General features: G+C 38.9%; 1 protein-coding gene across 10 annotated transcripts in view; it reads right to left on the minus strand.

The window, feature by feature from the left end:
• Positions 1-17,412, minus strand: part of ANKS1B (ankyrin repeat and sterile alpha motif domain containing 1B) — a 402,720-nt gene extending 385,308 nt beyond the window's left edge. For 2 of the 10 annotated variants that reach the window (XM_048933552.1, XM_048933551.1), the window contains exon 1: positions 16,929-17,356. In XM_048933552.1, coding sequence (XP_048789509.1) covers positions 16,929-17,062 — 134 coding nt within the window. In that variant the 5' untranslated portion in view covers positions 17,063-17,356. Of the gene's footprint in view, positions 1-16,928 lie in introns of all 10 variants that reach the window. The other 8 variants (XM_048933549.1, XM_048933548.1, XM_048933569.1 and 5 more) reach the window with 7 other exon arrangements.
• Positions 17,413-18,126: the final 714 nt, after the last annotated feature.

Raw genomic sequence — 18,126 nt, forward strand, 5'->3', positions numbered from 1 at the left:
ACCAGTGAAGAGAGGAAACCAGGCAGGCAGAGAGACATTAATGGAGGGACAGGGGGAGAGAGGAAGAGTTAGAGACTTGGGTGGGGTCTCAAATGTATGTATGGATGAAAAGAGAGATGAATGGAGAAACACACCTGGGGTAAATTGATAGGGACAGAGTAAGAGAGAGAATGAAAATGACAGGTACTTGAGAGGCCTATCTGCTGTAAATCATATTTTTATGATTATTTATTTAGTAAATATTTATCCCCAAAAATAAGTTTAGTGAGAAGCCATATATATGAACAGGAATTACATCAAATGATGAGTTATTACACAAATAGGGAACTTTACCATGGACTTACAATATCTATCTGAAAGAGACAGTTTACATTTTGTTTGGTGTTTAAACAAACCAAATCTAAGATTGATAGGGGTGTAACTGTGAAGTTCTTATTAAGTCTATAAAGTCCCAATACTTAGAGAAGTTCAGTTCTGTATTTCTTTGAAGTCCATGACCCAGAAAACAGAAAACTGTAAGTCCATTTCAAACATGCATTCTTCCTCTTGCCTTTTTTGAGTTTTTGATAATTTCACTGTTTTATGTGAAACTAAAACTAAGATTCATTCTGAAATTTTGGGACTTTTTTCTTCTTGTTTGTTGTTTTTCGCTTTGGTGTGGTTTTGTTTTGATTTTCTTTTGGTGTTTTTTGGGGGGATGAGGCGGGGCTGTTTCTACTTCTTTGAAAAAGAAATAACAGAATGTAAAACTTAAGACTGATGGATTATGATAGGAGCATTCACGCTATCCTTCATCTGTGTCCTGTTTTCCAAGCAAGTGTCTTGACAATAAAAACAAAAATCTTACATGCATTAAGTATTTCTGAAACTTTTTGAATATATTTATGTAATTATACATAGACCTTGGATCAGAGAAAAAGAGTGGACAGGGTAAATCAGTGGTTAGCTATCTTGAAATAGTAATAAATAAGAGACTCGAACTTGAGTCTCCACTACTGTTCTGGATTCTCTCTTCTCTTTGTGGAGAAATTGATATCACTATAAATATCGTAAAAGCATGTGCAGATCAGTGGGGGAAAAATGGTAATTCTCCAATAAAACTGGCCTACTAACAAAAAATAAAAAATAAATTTAAAAATCCCTATTTAATTGTAGTACCTGTTCCAGTAGGCTTAGCTGCTCTTCATAGCTATGTCATACATTCATGCAAGCCCAAAGACATATAAAGAGACATTTCTACTTTCTTGAAACAAGTTGTGGGTGAGCAGTAAGGACAGCTTCAACATCATTGTATCATTTGAAGAATGCATGCCACCAAGGAAAAGAACTTGCTCTTTTCACTGAAGTAAAAATTCACAAAATGGACACACAGCTACATAACTGAGGCTGCGCTCCTCTCCAGATTTGAAAAGATTTCTCCTATAGGCAAGACAACGCTCAAATTAATCATTCTTCACTATGATTGTTCCTGCTTGAATTATTTTCTGCAGGATGGGAATACCAAACCCTGTCTCAGTAGCATTTAAGTAGCATCCCTAAACAGAGAAGTGATGATAAAGTGAGAAAGGTAAACAATTTACAGAAGATACTTAAGATGTAGTGGAAAATCCTTTCTTAACTGAGAAACTGATAGGCTAGCTCAGTATTGATTAACAGTGAAACACATAAATGCAACCTGATAGTGTTTCAAATGAAAAAAAAATTAACAACCAATGCGCTACCATAATTTGATCTGTGCAATATTTAGCACAAATGGAAGCAGTAATACCCAGTTACACAGTATTATTAATACATTCAGCATCTAGTTACTGAATACATTGCTGTTGAAACAAAGAACTATTAGTTTTAAGGGAAGCTGGATTAAGAGTGTTGGCCAGAAACAAATAAGTAAAATATTATCGTGAAAAAAAAAAAGAAAAAAGAAAAAAGAAAAAAAAAAGACAAAATGTATCAGAAAATAAAAAATAAATATGACTGAAATGTGAACTATAATGCTTAGGTGTACAAGCAATGAGCTGTTACGCTGAAGATACACAACAGAATAAGCTAAGAATCAGTTTTAAGAGATGCACTGAAAACTTACCTTTGGGCATAATCACTGCTATTCAGAGCATACACTTACTGTCCAAAAATAAACTATTCAAACACCAAGCAAGCAATATGGTAAGGAAAAAAACAACCAGATATTCTATTAAACATGGCTAACTCCAGCACAGTAGCACAATACCAAGTTAAAAGAGAGTTTGTATTTCAGACAAGAAGTTAAAGTCAGGTCATTTTTCCTTTTTTGACAATTCTCAAGGCACAATTCAAATCACTAATCTTAGTTCAGTGCATCTGTTCACAGTTTTTTTCAGCATTTGCATGTCTAGCTAAAAACTCTTCGCAGGATGCATACCAAAACTAGATTGAAAACACTTCAGAAAGAAACTAATTCTTCATAAATTCACCATGAAAGTTTTAAATACCAACTTGAAATGAAAAACAAATATTTTTATCATTCATGTTATTGTTTAAGTACACAAGAATGGACCCTAAGAGAGTTGCAGAAGGAAGGAGATCTATCATCAAAACTATAGCACATCTGTCTGTAATGATCTGAATGTTAGGGTATGTGACTAAAACTGTGTTTGAGCAGAAAAATGCACTGAACAATGCTACCAGGGACAGGACAGCCCCTTTGCTGCCCAATAAATCTGCACTGTTTAAATGGTTCCTGACAACTCCCCATGTGAGTGTCAATCCAGCTGCTTTGGAAAGCAGCATCTGCTGTATTCTAAAGGAGGAGCCTCCTCTGATTCTTGACAAGTGTGATATTGCAATTAGCTGGTTCTCTGGAATGAATATGATACACAGATTGCTTTCTGTCCAAAGACCTAAATATAAACGAAGATCCTTTTCAGGAATGCAATGAATTCCCAGTTTAACCGTTTTGGTTTTTTTTCCCAGTCCAGGAATCTCAGTCGTGTTCTGGACTTTTTTAAGAATCCCAGGAGACTGTAATGATGCATGTTGCATGGTGGTTGCTGGTACTACTGAAAAGCCACAGCATCTCACAGGTCAAGTGAAACGCGGAGAAAGACATGCGCCATGAGATGACCTCCTGGAATATTTGTTCTTAATTCCTCTTTAGAGTTTATTAGAAACTCATCCAGAAATGGTGACATCTTGTGGCATTTCAGAAAGCCATATTTTCAAAGGAGATCTGAAAACTGAGCTACTATGAATTGAAGATCAGCTCTGAAGCATTATACTTCCTTCCAAAGAGGTCTAGACATTCTGGCTCCATCCTTTAAAGCGTAATCCTGAGGCCTGCTGTCTGGCTCCCTTGAGTTTTACATTTTTTGTTTTTTACACAAGAACACATTTAAACAGAAATGCCACAAAGGAACTCAGCTCCTTCCCGCTGCCTTCTTTCAGAGATGGTGGTTTTGGCTTTGGCACTTTTCCAAGTAGCCTGGCAGATTCATTTGTGCAAGCTACAAGTCTGTTGGGCAAAAACCCCACAATATCCAACCACTTCTGTCTTTTCTTGTCATTATAACTACATTTACTTGCCACTTCATAGCGTTCATCAGTCTTTCAGGAAGTACTGAAGGTGGATCTCTATGTCTCACTCCAGCAAGTGATTTTGCCCTGCCTCAATCCTATCTTCAAAATCTTCTCACTTTTGCCAAGCACCATCAGTTCTTTCAGCCTTCCCAATGAATTCTGTTCTTTTTCCATGCTTTTGCCAAATTCAGTGTCTTCTCCAATCCCTCGAAGCGTTAGCTTAACTCCTTTTCATATTGGGCACCCTGGCCTTGATGGGAACTGCAGGATCCTTCACTTTCACCTTCTAAATTGTTCCACTTTACTTTTTTTTTTTTCTGAGCTGGTTATCACAATAAGATAAAGGAAAGAGAGGCAAATATTGGGGAAGGAAGAAATCAGGAAAAAAAAAAAAAAAAACAACAATGAACACAGTACTTTGTTACTGAAAGAAGGAAAAACAACTGTTTGTCATTTATGGTAGTTAGCCGATTTATTCCCTGGAGGCTAATGGCTAAGGCAGGTAGCCTCACAGAGAGAATGCTTTCTTGGCTGTTTAGCAAACATTCTTAGCAACCTTGCTTGCTTTTCCCAAACTTATTTCCTGAGTCTGTACACTGTTACAGCCTGTAGAGCTTTAAAGCAAGAAAATGAGAAGCAAATATTGGAATGGTTCTTCTGGTGACTAAAAAAAATAAAAAAATTAAACAATAAAAAAGCAAAAGCAGTTATGCATTTGCATCACAAGATTTTTGTTGCTGCTACTGTTTTTCTGACATTCTCATCTGTACTCTTAAATAATTTTGGAGAACATAATTCCTGTACCAAGGATATTTTGTTGTCACTGCTACTAAGTTTCTGAGTTCTCATACACCTCAGGTTTAATCAGAGGAGTGACAAGATTGTGTAACTACAGTCAACTCCAGGTTTGTTTTACAAACTAACAACAAATATTAGTCAATCTTCATCAACACCCTGACTACCAGTTATTGCCATTATAGTCAGACCACATCTTAAAACTGGCTCAATTTTGTTCCGATTTAAGAGGAATAACTAATACTGTGTGAGAAACAGTATTTAAAAAAAAAAAAAAAAAAGAAAATCCCCACAGCCAAGGGAAATTCATTTCTAAACACTAACTTCAGAAGTCAGTGATCCCCTATGAGTAAGTGAGTAATACAAGCCAAAGATTCTTCTTCTGTATGTATGAGACACATTCAATAAGGAAAAATATAGGAATAGAAAATGTTTCAATTTTCCCCTATAAATTAATGAATTAGAAGTATTCTGGAGTATTTCTGGGGGGGAGGGAGTAAATGGGGGTGGAGTTGTTTGTTCTTTGCTGACAGCCCTTTACTTATACAGATTCCCAGATCCTTCAGCAAAAATTTAATTATTTTAAACTATTATCTTACACTACATTAGATGTAACAAGAAATATCTATAAAAATATGAAAATGCTTTTCCATGCTTTAAAATGTCAGCATAAATTATACTGTCCATATATTAATAATTTGAAATCTCAAATTAACTAGTCACTTCAGCAGGACACATTTTTTTAATTTAAATGAAAGGTAAAATTATAGTACGAGCAAAGTTAAATGGCCTTCTTGAGCTGACTGCCCCCATTTTAGCAGTATTAGTATATTTAAAAAATAAAATATAATTTAAAGAACAAAAGACTGCAGTATCATTAAACCAACTGCAACGCATTTCCATCTCATGTGAAGATTTTGGCACTCGGCTCTCTTGGAGAGGAGAAGAAAATATCCCAAAATAAACTAATATTCTTTAGGGGCACTTCATTAAGCCATGGCTTATTAAATGTAAAAGCAGGTGTAAAATATATACATAATGATCACTTGGCTAAACATCTGGGACTTTAAGCCTACTGAACACTCGCCACTTTATATCTTGAGGTGAAGAAGGCATTAAAGTGATCGTCCTTTTAGTATACACTTGCAACTCTTCAAGTTACATTTGCCTTTCTACCAGTTTGGCTTTTTTGTTTGTTTTTTAATTAAATAGGCATACGTGATCTAAAACATAATGACTGGAAAAAAAGCGAATCTTAGCCTGTGAGGGTCCCTATGCACTGTTCATGACCCCATCTCTCCATCTCATTAGACCACCCTTATACCCGAGTGATGTCCAAATCTCAACCTGCTCCCCATAACCAGCTTTTTGGGATTTAGAAGAGGTCAAATAATGGTATCGCAATGAGTATCTCATTGTTTCTCCAGGATTTTCTTCAAAATCTGCACCTGGATCTAAATACTCTTTCTTACCAACATGCTAAGTACCAGTAACCAGGATGGACTTTATCTACTGTAAAGCTGAAATTCCAAAAGTAATTTATTAATTAAGATCAGCTGGTGTTAAGCAAGGAAATAATACACCTCCCACCTCACTGGTGAATGACTTTGTTGTCTCTTCAATAAGTTTCCCTCACAAAACAGAACCAGTTCTATCCTATACACAGCTATTTCACTTCCATCTTCACAAATTCCTTTCAACAATTAAAAGATTGATTTTCTTAAATTCACCTTTCTTGTTTCAGGCAATATAGCAGGAATCTTTCAAATGTGCATTTTTAGATATGCCAAAATGAAAAGAAATATTCTTCAGGGTCCTGGATCTCTCATAATTCTTCATAAACATATGGAATATATTTCAGGAGTTGTAATATTTATAAGTCAATAGAGAAATCTTCAAATCCAATACTTTCTGTTGATCACCACAAAGATAGTCTAAACCTATAGTCAACAGATAAATATATTAGGCAGCAATGTGTATTAAAAATTATTGAGGTAGTAAAGGCAAGGATGAAAGTGCTGGTGTTAATTCACCTCGTTCATGCATGTGTATAGAGTCATGCTTTTAAAAATTTCATTATTCCATACTGTTTTTCTTTGTGTAAAGAATGCTGGTCTTGGGATGATTGGAGGCTCTGTAACAGACTGATAAGAACTGTTTTCTTTTCGTAAATCAAAGATACTAAAAAGTGTACTGGAATTAAATAGCAAAGAACATGAACAGCAGTTTAACACTGCACAGAAATGGAATCTATCCATGTCTGTGCTCCAAAAACAAACCACTGAATATGTGAATCTGTCTTTATACCTTTCCAATAAATGAAATGCCACATAACTTATAGGGAACATTCTTCACATAAACATTAAGATGTGAAACCCTTGCTGGGGGATACTATGAATTCAAGAAATTTGCGTTTTTTTCACAGACCAACTGAACAAATGCACAGAAGAAAAAGCCGCTATAGCTATTAAATACAGGGACAAGACATTTAATAAATATTTAAACATCTATATACATGTCAGTTTCAGAAATACTGTGGAAACAATGCATTAACGTTGTGAAGCAGTCAAATAGTAGAGTGACAACACTGGAAAACCAAGGAGAAAAATTAATAATTGTTTTTCTACAGAAGAGCTTGAATAGTGTACAGTACATACGGCTCGGGGGTAAACACTGAATAGCAAGGATAAAAAATATCAAATAACTACTGATTCACTGAGCACTGTCTGTCCTTGGCTGCAACTAAGGCATGGACCTTGTGGAATAAGAATATGTGACTGTGTCATTAAAAATACATAATATTATTATTCAGAGGGTTAAATATAAACTGCACAGGCAACCTTATTTTTACCATTAGCAACTTCAGAATGATTGATTTGCTACATACTTTCAGGTATGTCAAATTTTCTAAAGAAGCAGCCTAAAACTCATGAAATGCCACCACGTGGTGTCATCTTGGCAAAACTTAACAGACCTCTATTCCCAACAACCTCATCCAACCTCTTTCACTTAAAAGTAACAGAATGACTGATGGTATATACAGCAGATTTCTAACATATATCTATACTACAAACCATAGGTTTTATTTCTGCATTTGGTATATATTTGGTATATATATTTGGTTCTGTGAATATTTACTTGAGCACATTATGTGAGAAGTTCCCTGACAAATCATAGACCACTTGGTTATGCAAGACACTGCTCTGCAATAAATGTGCGCAAAATAGGAAGCAGAGTGATTGCAAATTACTTATGAACATAATCTGAGAAATTAGCTACACAGATGACAAGGAGGATATGGAAGTAGATAAATAATTACTTGAGAAAACTGATAACTAAAAATAAGAGTAAATTACGTTTTTTAGGAAACCTTATCAGTGACTTACTGGAGATTCTGGGGTCAAACTGCAAATACTAACATGTTGGGGTTTTAATCTGCAAAAATAATCTATATGCACAGATTCACTACTCTTACCTAGTGACAACTACAAATAGTAAACAATGACCCAGACAAGTCAACAAGTAAGTATGGAAGATCTTAAACTCTTAGAACTACCAGTAACAAACTGACCAGAAAGTTATTTCAAAGATCTGAAATTCAGGCAATTTGCAGATGGAAAACAGCTATTCCAGCAGTTACCAATTATTTTACCTTCTCTAAAAGACATCTCTTTACTGGACTCCTCTCATTTGGTAACACTACACACAATGTTCAACTTAAGACTTATTTCAGCAGTCATCTGAGGGTTAGGAAAATAAAAAAAACACACATCCATCACCTACAGGAGAAAAAAAGTTATCAGTGTGTAAACTCAAAGGCTAAATACAATAATAATACCCTTTGTAATGGCTAATGGGACAGAGGGGAAAAATTCATAAAAACATTGTCCAGCTGAAGCATAAAACAGTAAGCTGAACACGAAAAGCTTAGGCAGAGTAAAATAGGTCCCAGACTACAGAAGAGATAGTAAATGAACACGTAATTGACTCAAAACTCTTCCACCACATCAATGAATGCAGCCAATGAGGTCATTCATTCTTCCCAATAGTCCACTTTCCAAGTTCAGGTTCCCTCCTCTCAACAGCGCAAGGAGAAGATTCTGCTTTCTATTCTTAAAAGAATTAAAGGTGCTGACACAGTGGAATAACATTGTCAGGTTTACTGTCATCAAGAATTCAGATTCCAAAAGTAAAGGAAAGGGTTTGTATTAACAGTGTGCAAGGGTAATTTAAGGTCAACAAACCGTAACACTTTAGACCTGGTATGTGGTGTATTACACTGTATATGGCTGTAATATGACATCACAGAAAAATTAAGCCTCACAAGAACCACCCCCTCTCTATCAGCAAGGCCAACTAAATACCATTGCCCAGGAGCCTGGATATTTCCAAGGACAGCGATACCACAAAACTCATCGAACAACTTTTCCCAGGTTGGACCATCCTCACACCAATCCAGCTTTTCCTACTGTCCGCATAGAACTTTCTATGTGGCAGCTGCTGCCTGATGCTTCCTGTCCTGTCAATACACACCCCCAAGAACTCAGCCCAACTTTTTTTACACCCTTCAACCTCGCAGGTGAAAGAAGCACTAGGATCACCCATTAGCTTTATCATCTTCACACTGGACACACACTTTATGTTGTTTTTTTTCTTATTTATATCCAACTTGAACCGTCCAGCACTTGATTCTGCGTCGGGTCAGGTGATCATCTACAGGGTAGCTAATGCCTACTATTTCAGAATTAATCTAAAGCAACTATAAAATAAAGAAATTCTACCCAATATTTTTGGTTTAACTTAGCTATTAAAGTAGTCACCTACATATACATTCTACGTATACCTTCTATTAAAATTGTTCTTTTTCTGTTCTTCGCTGAAATATTTTACCTATTATTATACTAAAATTAGGGATGTGGTCTTGCTGGAAACAAAATCATTCCATATAAAATTTGGAGTGAGCTGAATTACTCTGTATACTCCATAACTGTATTAACCAGATTTACATCGGCTTTAACAGGAACTTAGTGCAGACATCAATACCTACAGAAACAAAGCTACCACTAGGTATTTTAAACCAGAACCAAAATGCACTCAAAATGTCATTTTTAGCATTTCTTCTTTATTTAGAAAATGTATGTACCTTAGATGGAAAACTGTAAAATAATTCTAATAGAAGCACAACCCAATGGAAATTAAGATCTCAGAACCTTCATTATGATAGATAGATATACGTTATTAGAAATTACAGACATTAATTTCGGTACAGAAGAGTAGTTATATCACTTTTAAAATGCAAAATGATCATACTGAAAATACTATAATCAGGAAAAAAAGTAATTAAAAAGTAATAAAAATCTTCATAGAAAGGCTATTAAGTTCAAACAAAATGTATTCCCTGCTTCCCCAAAGGATCTACATACATGAAAACATCATATCGGTAGGCAGGAATTAATACCACTAATTATGTCTTATGTATGTAACATAAAAATATTTTATCTTGAAATAATAAAAATGTTTAGGATGTGTAGTCTGATTAGAAGTAGCCAGCAGAAAACTCCCGTGGCAGAATGGAATTCTCCACCTGTGGAACTCTTGTATACACCAATTCCGCAGGACAGCAAACTTAACTTGCTGGAGGAAAGGGAGTGTAATTGCACTCTGAACAGTATAGTCTCTTAGGGATTATATACTGGTACTATGAATTAAAGTAAATTTATAGGCTGCTTCAACTAGCTGCTTCAACTAGTGTCCATGTCAGGGCAATAAAAAATGGCCTAGAGCTACAAGCATTTTCTTGATAGCTCACCTATGAATACCCATATGAACTGAAACTGAGACAAAGAACAGGATCTACCTACAGAATTTAAAGAACGCTGATATGTTCTTGCTCACTGGTGCACTTACTGTGAAAATGCTTGTCTTGAAAGCATCTGTATTTTGCTCATCATCACATTTCCAACACTGACAACTCATAAGATAGAAGACCTTTCAGAATACATCATTCTTCATTGTTCTATTTTATTTTCCCTCTTAGTTCTAACACACTAACTCTTAAAACCAGCAATGCCATATCAGCTTCAAAAATGTATAATGCAGCATTAAATCTATTGAACTACCAAACAACTGAGAGGAAAAACAAGATGGAGGTCAAAATGCATTTTTATGGTCTACTACAGAATTAGAAATTAACCATTTTCTAAAGAGTTCTTTCAATTTATAGATGCTTCAGCTTTATTTTTTTCTTCCTTAACTTCTCCTGAAACTGCTTGTGAAAGTTCTCTTATTAGTACTCCCCAATTCCATCAGCAACTCCAGCAGTTTTCCTAGCAGTACCACATCCCATATCCCGATTCTCTCCATTGGCATGTAATATGACCATGGTAGATTTCATATTAGCTCTGCAGTTGTTGCTGTTCATTTCTGATATTTGGTCTAACAGACTTCAGAATATTAGTGGAATGGAAACTTGAACAATACTCAGGAAATAAAATGTGGATTAAGAAGTGAGGAGTTTATGAACAGACACTAACTGCAGAGCTGTGAATCCAGGGTCATGTTGAGTTCCTAGGGAAGATTAATTACAGAAACCATGAATTGCTTTGTCTTAACAATGAGATTTCTACCAGATGTCCTAAAATACTGTCCATATTGCTACCTTACATATGGTGAATATTTCAAACTTGTGAAGAAAATTAAAGGAACCTTGTAGATATAAGTTAGTCTAAATTCTGATTGAAAGCATTTTTATCAGAAATAAGAATAAAAATAAATCTAAAAAAGGTGGAAAATAACAAAATGAAGGTTTAGCAGAAGCCCATACATTTGACAAACATGCAGAATCAACGCAGCAATCGCTCTCATAATACTAAGCACCATATCCTAAGCATTGCAATGGTCATTAATTCGTATTTCATACTGAATGCCAAAAGGAAGAAAAATGAAATATGTTCCAAAAAGACTTAATATCCTACTCAGGATAGAAAAGGTAATATGGAAATCTGGACATGTTGGTCTCCGCTTGGAACACTGGTACAAACACACCTCTGGATATTAATTAAAAGAAGTGTAACTAAAATTAGACATAAACATAGAACAAATGAATGCCCCATTGACATACAGGTAACAAATGCTTACCAGTTTGTTATCGGCACTGATTATCTGGATTAAATATCTTCTAACACAGAAGCGAGACTAAAACTGAACTACGTAAGCTTAGAAACCTGCTACTGAAATCTCTATGTAATATAATTCCTTCATAAACCAAAGCTTTTTTTTCTCTTCCTTCAGACAATGATATTTGTAAAGAAGAACAGAACTAGTGCCTTCATTTTTGTTGATAAGATGATCCATTTACATAACTTAAAATGTGTGTGGGAGGGGGAGGGGAACCATCTTTGTTAATATTTTAACCAAAGCTTTGTCAAATATTTTATTTTTTAAACACTTTCTGCTCTACAAGCAGTTTTTAAGTGTGATCTGATTTGTCACAGGAACTTGAACAAATCACAGGGCTCTGCATAAGGATAGAAGTTGATCCGTGCGTTCTCAACATGCGCCAAGGCCATCAGGCTAAACTATGGCTTTGCTGCGAGCAAGACACTGCTCGGAGAAACAGATGAGGAAACAGATTGCGGCTTGCAGACTGACAATCTGCTTGCTGGGTTTCTTATACTTGAGAGAAGAAATATCCTGGGCCAGGCATATACATGGCGTAGCTGCACTAAGGACAAGCAAAGAAGGGAGCCATTCCCTGCCACAGCTTGCCAAGTGGAGAAGGGGAAAAAACAGCTCCATGCAGGCTGCTCCACCCACCCATGCTGTGTAATGGTAAGAGCCAACAAAGAGCAAAAAGGGGCCAACTCACCCTTCCCAACAACTCTGTGCCAATTCACATAGTAATTCATATTCTATGCCTCAGTCTTGCTAAAAATCCAATGTTTCTTTACAATAGTGAGTTTAAAAACGCTAAAGATTAGCATTTAATCAAGAACTACCCATTTTTTTCTTTAGGCTATAACGTACCAGTAAGGCAGGAAAGGTTGTATGTGACTGCATGCTGCAAAATGACACAAGGGCTTAGAGATTTATGAAAACCTATAAAGTTATTTTTACCAAAACACTTTGAAGGAAATTAAGCCTATCTCTACCCAATAATGAAAAATAGGTTGGTCAATATAACTGTTATGTGTATGCAGATAATCAAACTAATATACAGAAAAAAATGCTGGTTTTATTAGAAACGCTTTACACGTTTTATTTCGTGTGGTAAGTAATTTACTGTGCATTTAAGGGCTTGGGATACAGGAATTGAGTGAGATATTCAGTTAGAAGGACTGTGGGATTTCACTCTCAAGTTTTCAGGTTCATACTGTGATACTGATATAAAAAACAGTGAAATAATTTAAAAATTAGTGAAAATTCTCCTCTGTTACAGCCCTAAAAGCTCTTCTATTCTGAAAAAAAGAACGTGAAACATAGTTAATACACTAATGCATGACATTCCCAGGAAGAAGAATCTCAGAAGAAACAGAAAATTCCCTTGCACTTTGGCCTCCTAACTCAGAATGGGTTCTGAGGTGTCTCAAAATATCATTTTTTCGTAGTTAAAGAACAAATCCCAGGCCTGAACTACTGAGCTGGGTTGCCAACTGCAGCCTACACATTCGTGTGTAACACACCTTAGATGTCCTCGTCTATCCCACCTGAAATCCAGCTGGATCTCCAGAGGATCTGGATCTTTGTCAAGTCTCTCAGTTCACACAGATGATTCAGAAACTACGTAAAATGCAACTAAATACCTAGGCTTTATCAACTAATCAGCTATGGATTAAGCAATTAAGTTACTCTATGAGAAGTGTTTCCTGAAAATTTTACTCACTCCAATATACTGCAATGCTTTTTGTCAACTTCTGCATATGAACAATTCACCCTCGCTATACAATCTTTGCATTCCGGAAAGTATGAAAGTTATACATATCTACAGGGTGGTGAAAGGCAAATGGACGTGGCCAGGCTCTTTTCAGTGGAGTGTAGCAGCAGGACAAGGAGCAATGTTGAGCAAAACTTGAACACAGGAAGTTCCACACTAACATGTGGAAGAACTTTTTTATGATAAGGGTGAGGGAGCACTGGCACAGGTTGCCCAGAGATGTGGCGGAGGAGTCTTCTTCTGTAGAGATTTGCAAGACATGCCTGGATGCCTGCCTGTGCAAACCATTGTAGGGCACCTGCTTTAGCAGGGGTTGGACTCAATGATCTCTTAAGGTCCCTTCCAACTCCTGCGATTCCATGATTCTATGTTAAGGTAAGGGGCCTTCCAGCACATCTCCTGAACTGAAGGCAGTTACATGGTCCGCACAGTCAAACATCACTGATTTGTTGTCATTCCTCCAGACAAATTAATTAAGGCACTAAGTCCAACATACTATCCATTATAGGTATCTGAGTGCGTATGACCTCTTAATTAAGCATATACTATTCTTACGCATTTTGCAAGTACTCTGTTTTAAACATGTGCTCAAGTCCACACAGGAATTCATTCATTTACTTGTGTGTGCTTAAATAGCCTTGCTGGACAGTGTTGTTTTCCTGAACTATTGCCATAATTCAGTATGATGACTTTTAAGTTAGAAGTCAGCCCTTTAAAAGTAAGATAATTTACTACACAGTTAACATCAATGAATATATTCAGCCATAAAACAACCATTAAAAGGCTTGCCCTATTTTTCCCCCAAGTGCCATAAAATTTGCTAAGAGTCAGGAAAAGAGAAAAAAAAAGTTATAAAAATGTAAATAGAAGATGAGAATTTGGATAGCTTCTTCCTCAGTTCAGATAACAATCAATCCGCATTTGTTGATTCATGAATATTAGATTTCATTCATAAGGTACATAATTACTGCAAAGCAAATTTCCACAAAGGCACCATGCCATGGAAGGTTCAGCCACATAAACTGAGTTTTATCCTTAGAAGAAAGTTGAAGGGAAGTCCCACAGTAGGACAGTATTGGTCCACATAGATGCTGAAGGACTTGAACACTCCCAGTCCAGTGCTAGAAACAGCACTGCCAAAAGGAGAAACAGCAACATGGGCCTTTCAGGGGCACCATTGTAGGAAAGGAACAATTATGGTCAATGAAACACTGGAAGACTCTGTCAAACACAATAACTCCTAAGGAGTCTATAAAAAGAAGAAAAGTATGTCCCTATATTTTTTTTCTATCACTTTATCTGATACATTTCAAAAGCACTTCTGCATAAGCACTTTTCAGTCTAACAAAATGGAAAAACAGTAGCATGGTTACTAAGAAAGCTACTGCAAGTTGTTTTCCATTAAGAATCTTCAGATCCCCCTACCCTCAAGTTCAAAATTTTATATACAGCTCCTCAAAACTTTACAATTTTCAGTTAAGTGTTGTTCTCCTAAATCAGACCAGAAAGTTAGTATGACTCCCTTTCTGTATCTTCTATTGTTTCCAGGAGTTCTCTACCAAGATACAATCCTACATTTTTGTCTTAACATTGCATGTTATTCTGGACCTAATATATAATTACTGGCATGAACTAGATCATATAACAACTCCAAAAAGGAAAAAAAAAAGGATATGTTAAAATACCTATCACATTTCATTTTTGCTTGAAAATATGTTCTATAGCTACTCAGTAGCTACTTTGAGCATTCCTGGTGAAATTAATAAATTAATGCAATTATTAATATTCCCTCTAAAAAGCTTTATGTTCAGTAGCGTGTTATATTGTGAAATGTTTATGCATCAAACTATTATTGACTTCTTCTTAAATGTATTGAAATAACTTCTTCAAAATCAGAAATATTTTAGCAGCCAAATGCTAAATACTTACTCTAGATATTTTATGCTTACAAAAGCCATAAATATCCCTTACACAACTAGTAAGAAACAGCATAAGTAAAACAATGCATGTTTTAGCTTAAAAATAAGTAGAATGAAGTGCTCTTCCAGAAACAGAATACAATTGAGTTTACAATGTGAAAAACTTGCATTCTGAATGGCAAACTACAATTGCCACAACCCATTTGTATATACAAAACACATGGCTAATGGGTTCTGTATACACAAAGTGAAACACTTGTTTAATAAAAAGATAAAAACGCAAGCAAATGCATTCCCTCTGGTTATACAGAACTTTGGATCTACAACATGAAAGTAACAGTGTAAGAACACAGCACAGGTGCTAGCCCTGAAGAAAGCCACTACACAAATCGTGCAGTAGAACTGGATGATAAATGGCTAATCATTATACTGAAGTGAACTTCCTTCTGCTGTTGCCAAAAATGGCCATCACATTTCACAAAGCCTTATATTTTAAATTCCACCAATTATCTGACATACCGCCTGCTAAACTGCACATTCAGGCACAGCACAAGAAACAATTGCATGGCGTGCTTTGATTGTGGTCAGCAGGTGAGTAATTAAACAACAGCTCAATGAGTGGTTGGACTGGGGCAACACTGAACTTTGGTAAACTATGACCACCCTGATGCTGTTTACAGCTCCAAAACCATTTTCAAAATACAAAGACTTACAATAGAATTCACACAACTATAATTTGGACGCTCACCTAAATTTCCTGTAATAGGGAATATTTAAACAATATCAATATAGTGACGAGGACATACTGACAATACAAGGAAAAACATGCTTTCATGCAAGCAATTTGCATTTCTCCAGGCCTTTTCTTTCTTTCACAAATAAAAGAATTAACAATTCATTCAAGTTTCTAGGTACACAGTGCTTCAGCTCATTTTGCCTTCCTGCTACGGCCAGTGTGGTACAAAACACCAGCTGAGGGCTGCAGGCTGCAGACCTTCTCCATGAATAGTGACAAGTGCCATGAATGCCTGCGTGTGATAATGCTCTCATGAAGAGCATGATGAAACTTCACGCCGAAGCCGTGCTATAGGCTCCTTGACATGACTGATGATTAAAGTTAAGTCCCTCCACCAGCACGGCCAGTAACCCAGTTTCACTCCACTCTATCGAGGTACCTCGAAACTAACCCTGCTGTTACCTAACCTGCTCCGTAAGTTTCACGCCTGTCTGCCTCGACAGAGAGAAGGTTCCTTTCTTTGTGTTGTAGGCTCATTACTATGGCATGCCTAATTTCTTCAGCAAGTGAGGGAGCAACTGTGGTGAGGGTGTGGGGCGACGCGGCAGCGTTCCACGCAGCATTCCCCACATGCAACGCATCCCCGCTTCTGCAATGAACGCTTCCACCCGTGACTGAGAGTAGTCGTTTGGAGATGAAATACCAAAAGGGGATTATCGTGCATTTCAGCCCAGCAATCGAAATGCAAGTTCTGAACCGCAGCGAGCAACAGAAGGCACAAGTGCCTGACTGACGCATTGAAGGCGAGGATTTTGTACCGCTGTGTAAATAAAATGCCTGCCTGTGACTTTAAGCACGGTGGTACTTGGCTAGAGTGAACCATTTATTCTTACTATGAGGGATACGGGGATGGGGATGAGAATGAGAGCGGCGATGGTGATGGTGAGGAAGAGCAGCGAAAGCCCCAGCGCCTGGCGGGGAATGGTGCCCCTACCTCAGCAAGCTGGACAAGGGAATAGCTCCGGATCCACTGCCCAGGATCCCTCCTTTCCTCCCAGACAGGAGTTTCTCCACCAGAGCCACATTCCCCGTGCGGGCGGCCTCCAGCAGCTCCTGGTCCTTGCCCATGGCCGGGGACCGCGCGGCCCCCGCTCCCCCCGCCGCGCTGCCTGGGAGCGGAGCGTGGATTCCTGCAGTCCCCTCCGGAGCAGCGGGAGCAGCAGCGGGAGGGAGGAGGAGAATCACCTCCTCCTAGTTTCACTGGATCATTGCTGGGTGGAGTGTGGAGTGGAAGGAGGGGGGGAGCCAGGCCGAGCAGGAGCCTCCCCCCCGCTCCCATCCGCGCACCCCGAGCCTCGGCCTGGAGAGCGGGGCGGAGGGCAGCGGGCGGCCCCCGCGCCCGTGTCTGGGCGGAGCGGGGCGGGGCGGGGGGACGGCGACCCTCACGCGGGCGACGGGAAAGAAGGGAAGGGAAGTGAAGGGTGGAACGGGGGAGGCGGCGCGGCCCCGGGGAGCCGGGCCCGTTGCTGGGGAGACGCGCCCGGTGCGCGCTCAGTGGCTGCCCGGGCCGCGTGCCCCCTCCTCCAGCCCCAGCCCTCGGCCGCCCCGCTCCGCCCCGCTCGCCCTTCGCGCGTTCCACTGCGGTGCGGGGCTGCGCGTGCGGAGAGAGCTGCCCGTCCGTCTGCCCCTCGGCCCCGCCAGGTGCGGAGCCCGCGGCCCAGGCGGCCGCAGGTGGCCCCGGGGAGCGGCGGGGAGGTGGCGCCGCCTCGCGCTGCGGAACGGGAAGGGAGGGACAGGGTGGGCAGGCGGGATGAGAGGAAAGGAGCGGGCGGGGGGAGCGGGATGTAAGGGGGGGCTGAGGCGGGGCGGCACCGCGGGTGTGGGTGCGTTGGGAGATCTTCCGAGCGGGAATGTAACCCCGGGCGGAACATGGAGGAGCCCGCTGTGCCGTGTCGACAAAAAGGAAAATCCGGGCCCTGCTGAGGCGAGGCACAAAGTGGGGCTGTTGGCGAATCAGGCAGACGGGACCGCTAAGGCGGATCCAGCCGCAGCATCGCAGCTTGTCAGCGTTGCAAAGGATAAAGAGCGCAGCTCGGTCCGTTCGGTGTCAGAGCCGCTTAGCCCTTTTTTTGGCGCTCCGGGGGAGGTTACGGGCTCACACGTGTAACCTCGAATGGATCGATTCCTTCCCG

Source organism: Lagopus muta, chromosome 1, assembly GCF_023343835.1.
Source record: "Lagopus muta isolate bLagMut1 chromosome 1, bLagMut1 primary, whole genome shotgun sequence".
Classification (NCBI taxonomy): Eukaryota; Metazoa; Chordata; class Aves; order Galliformes; family Phasianidae; genus Lagopus; species Lagopus muta.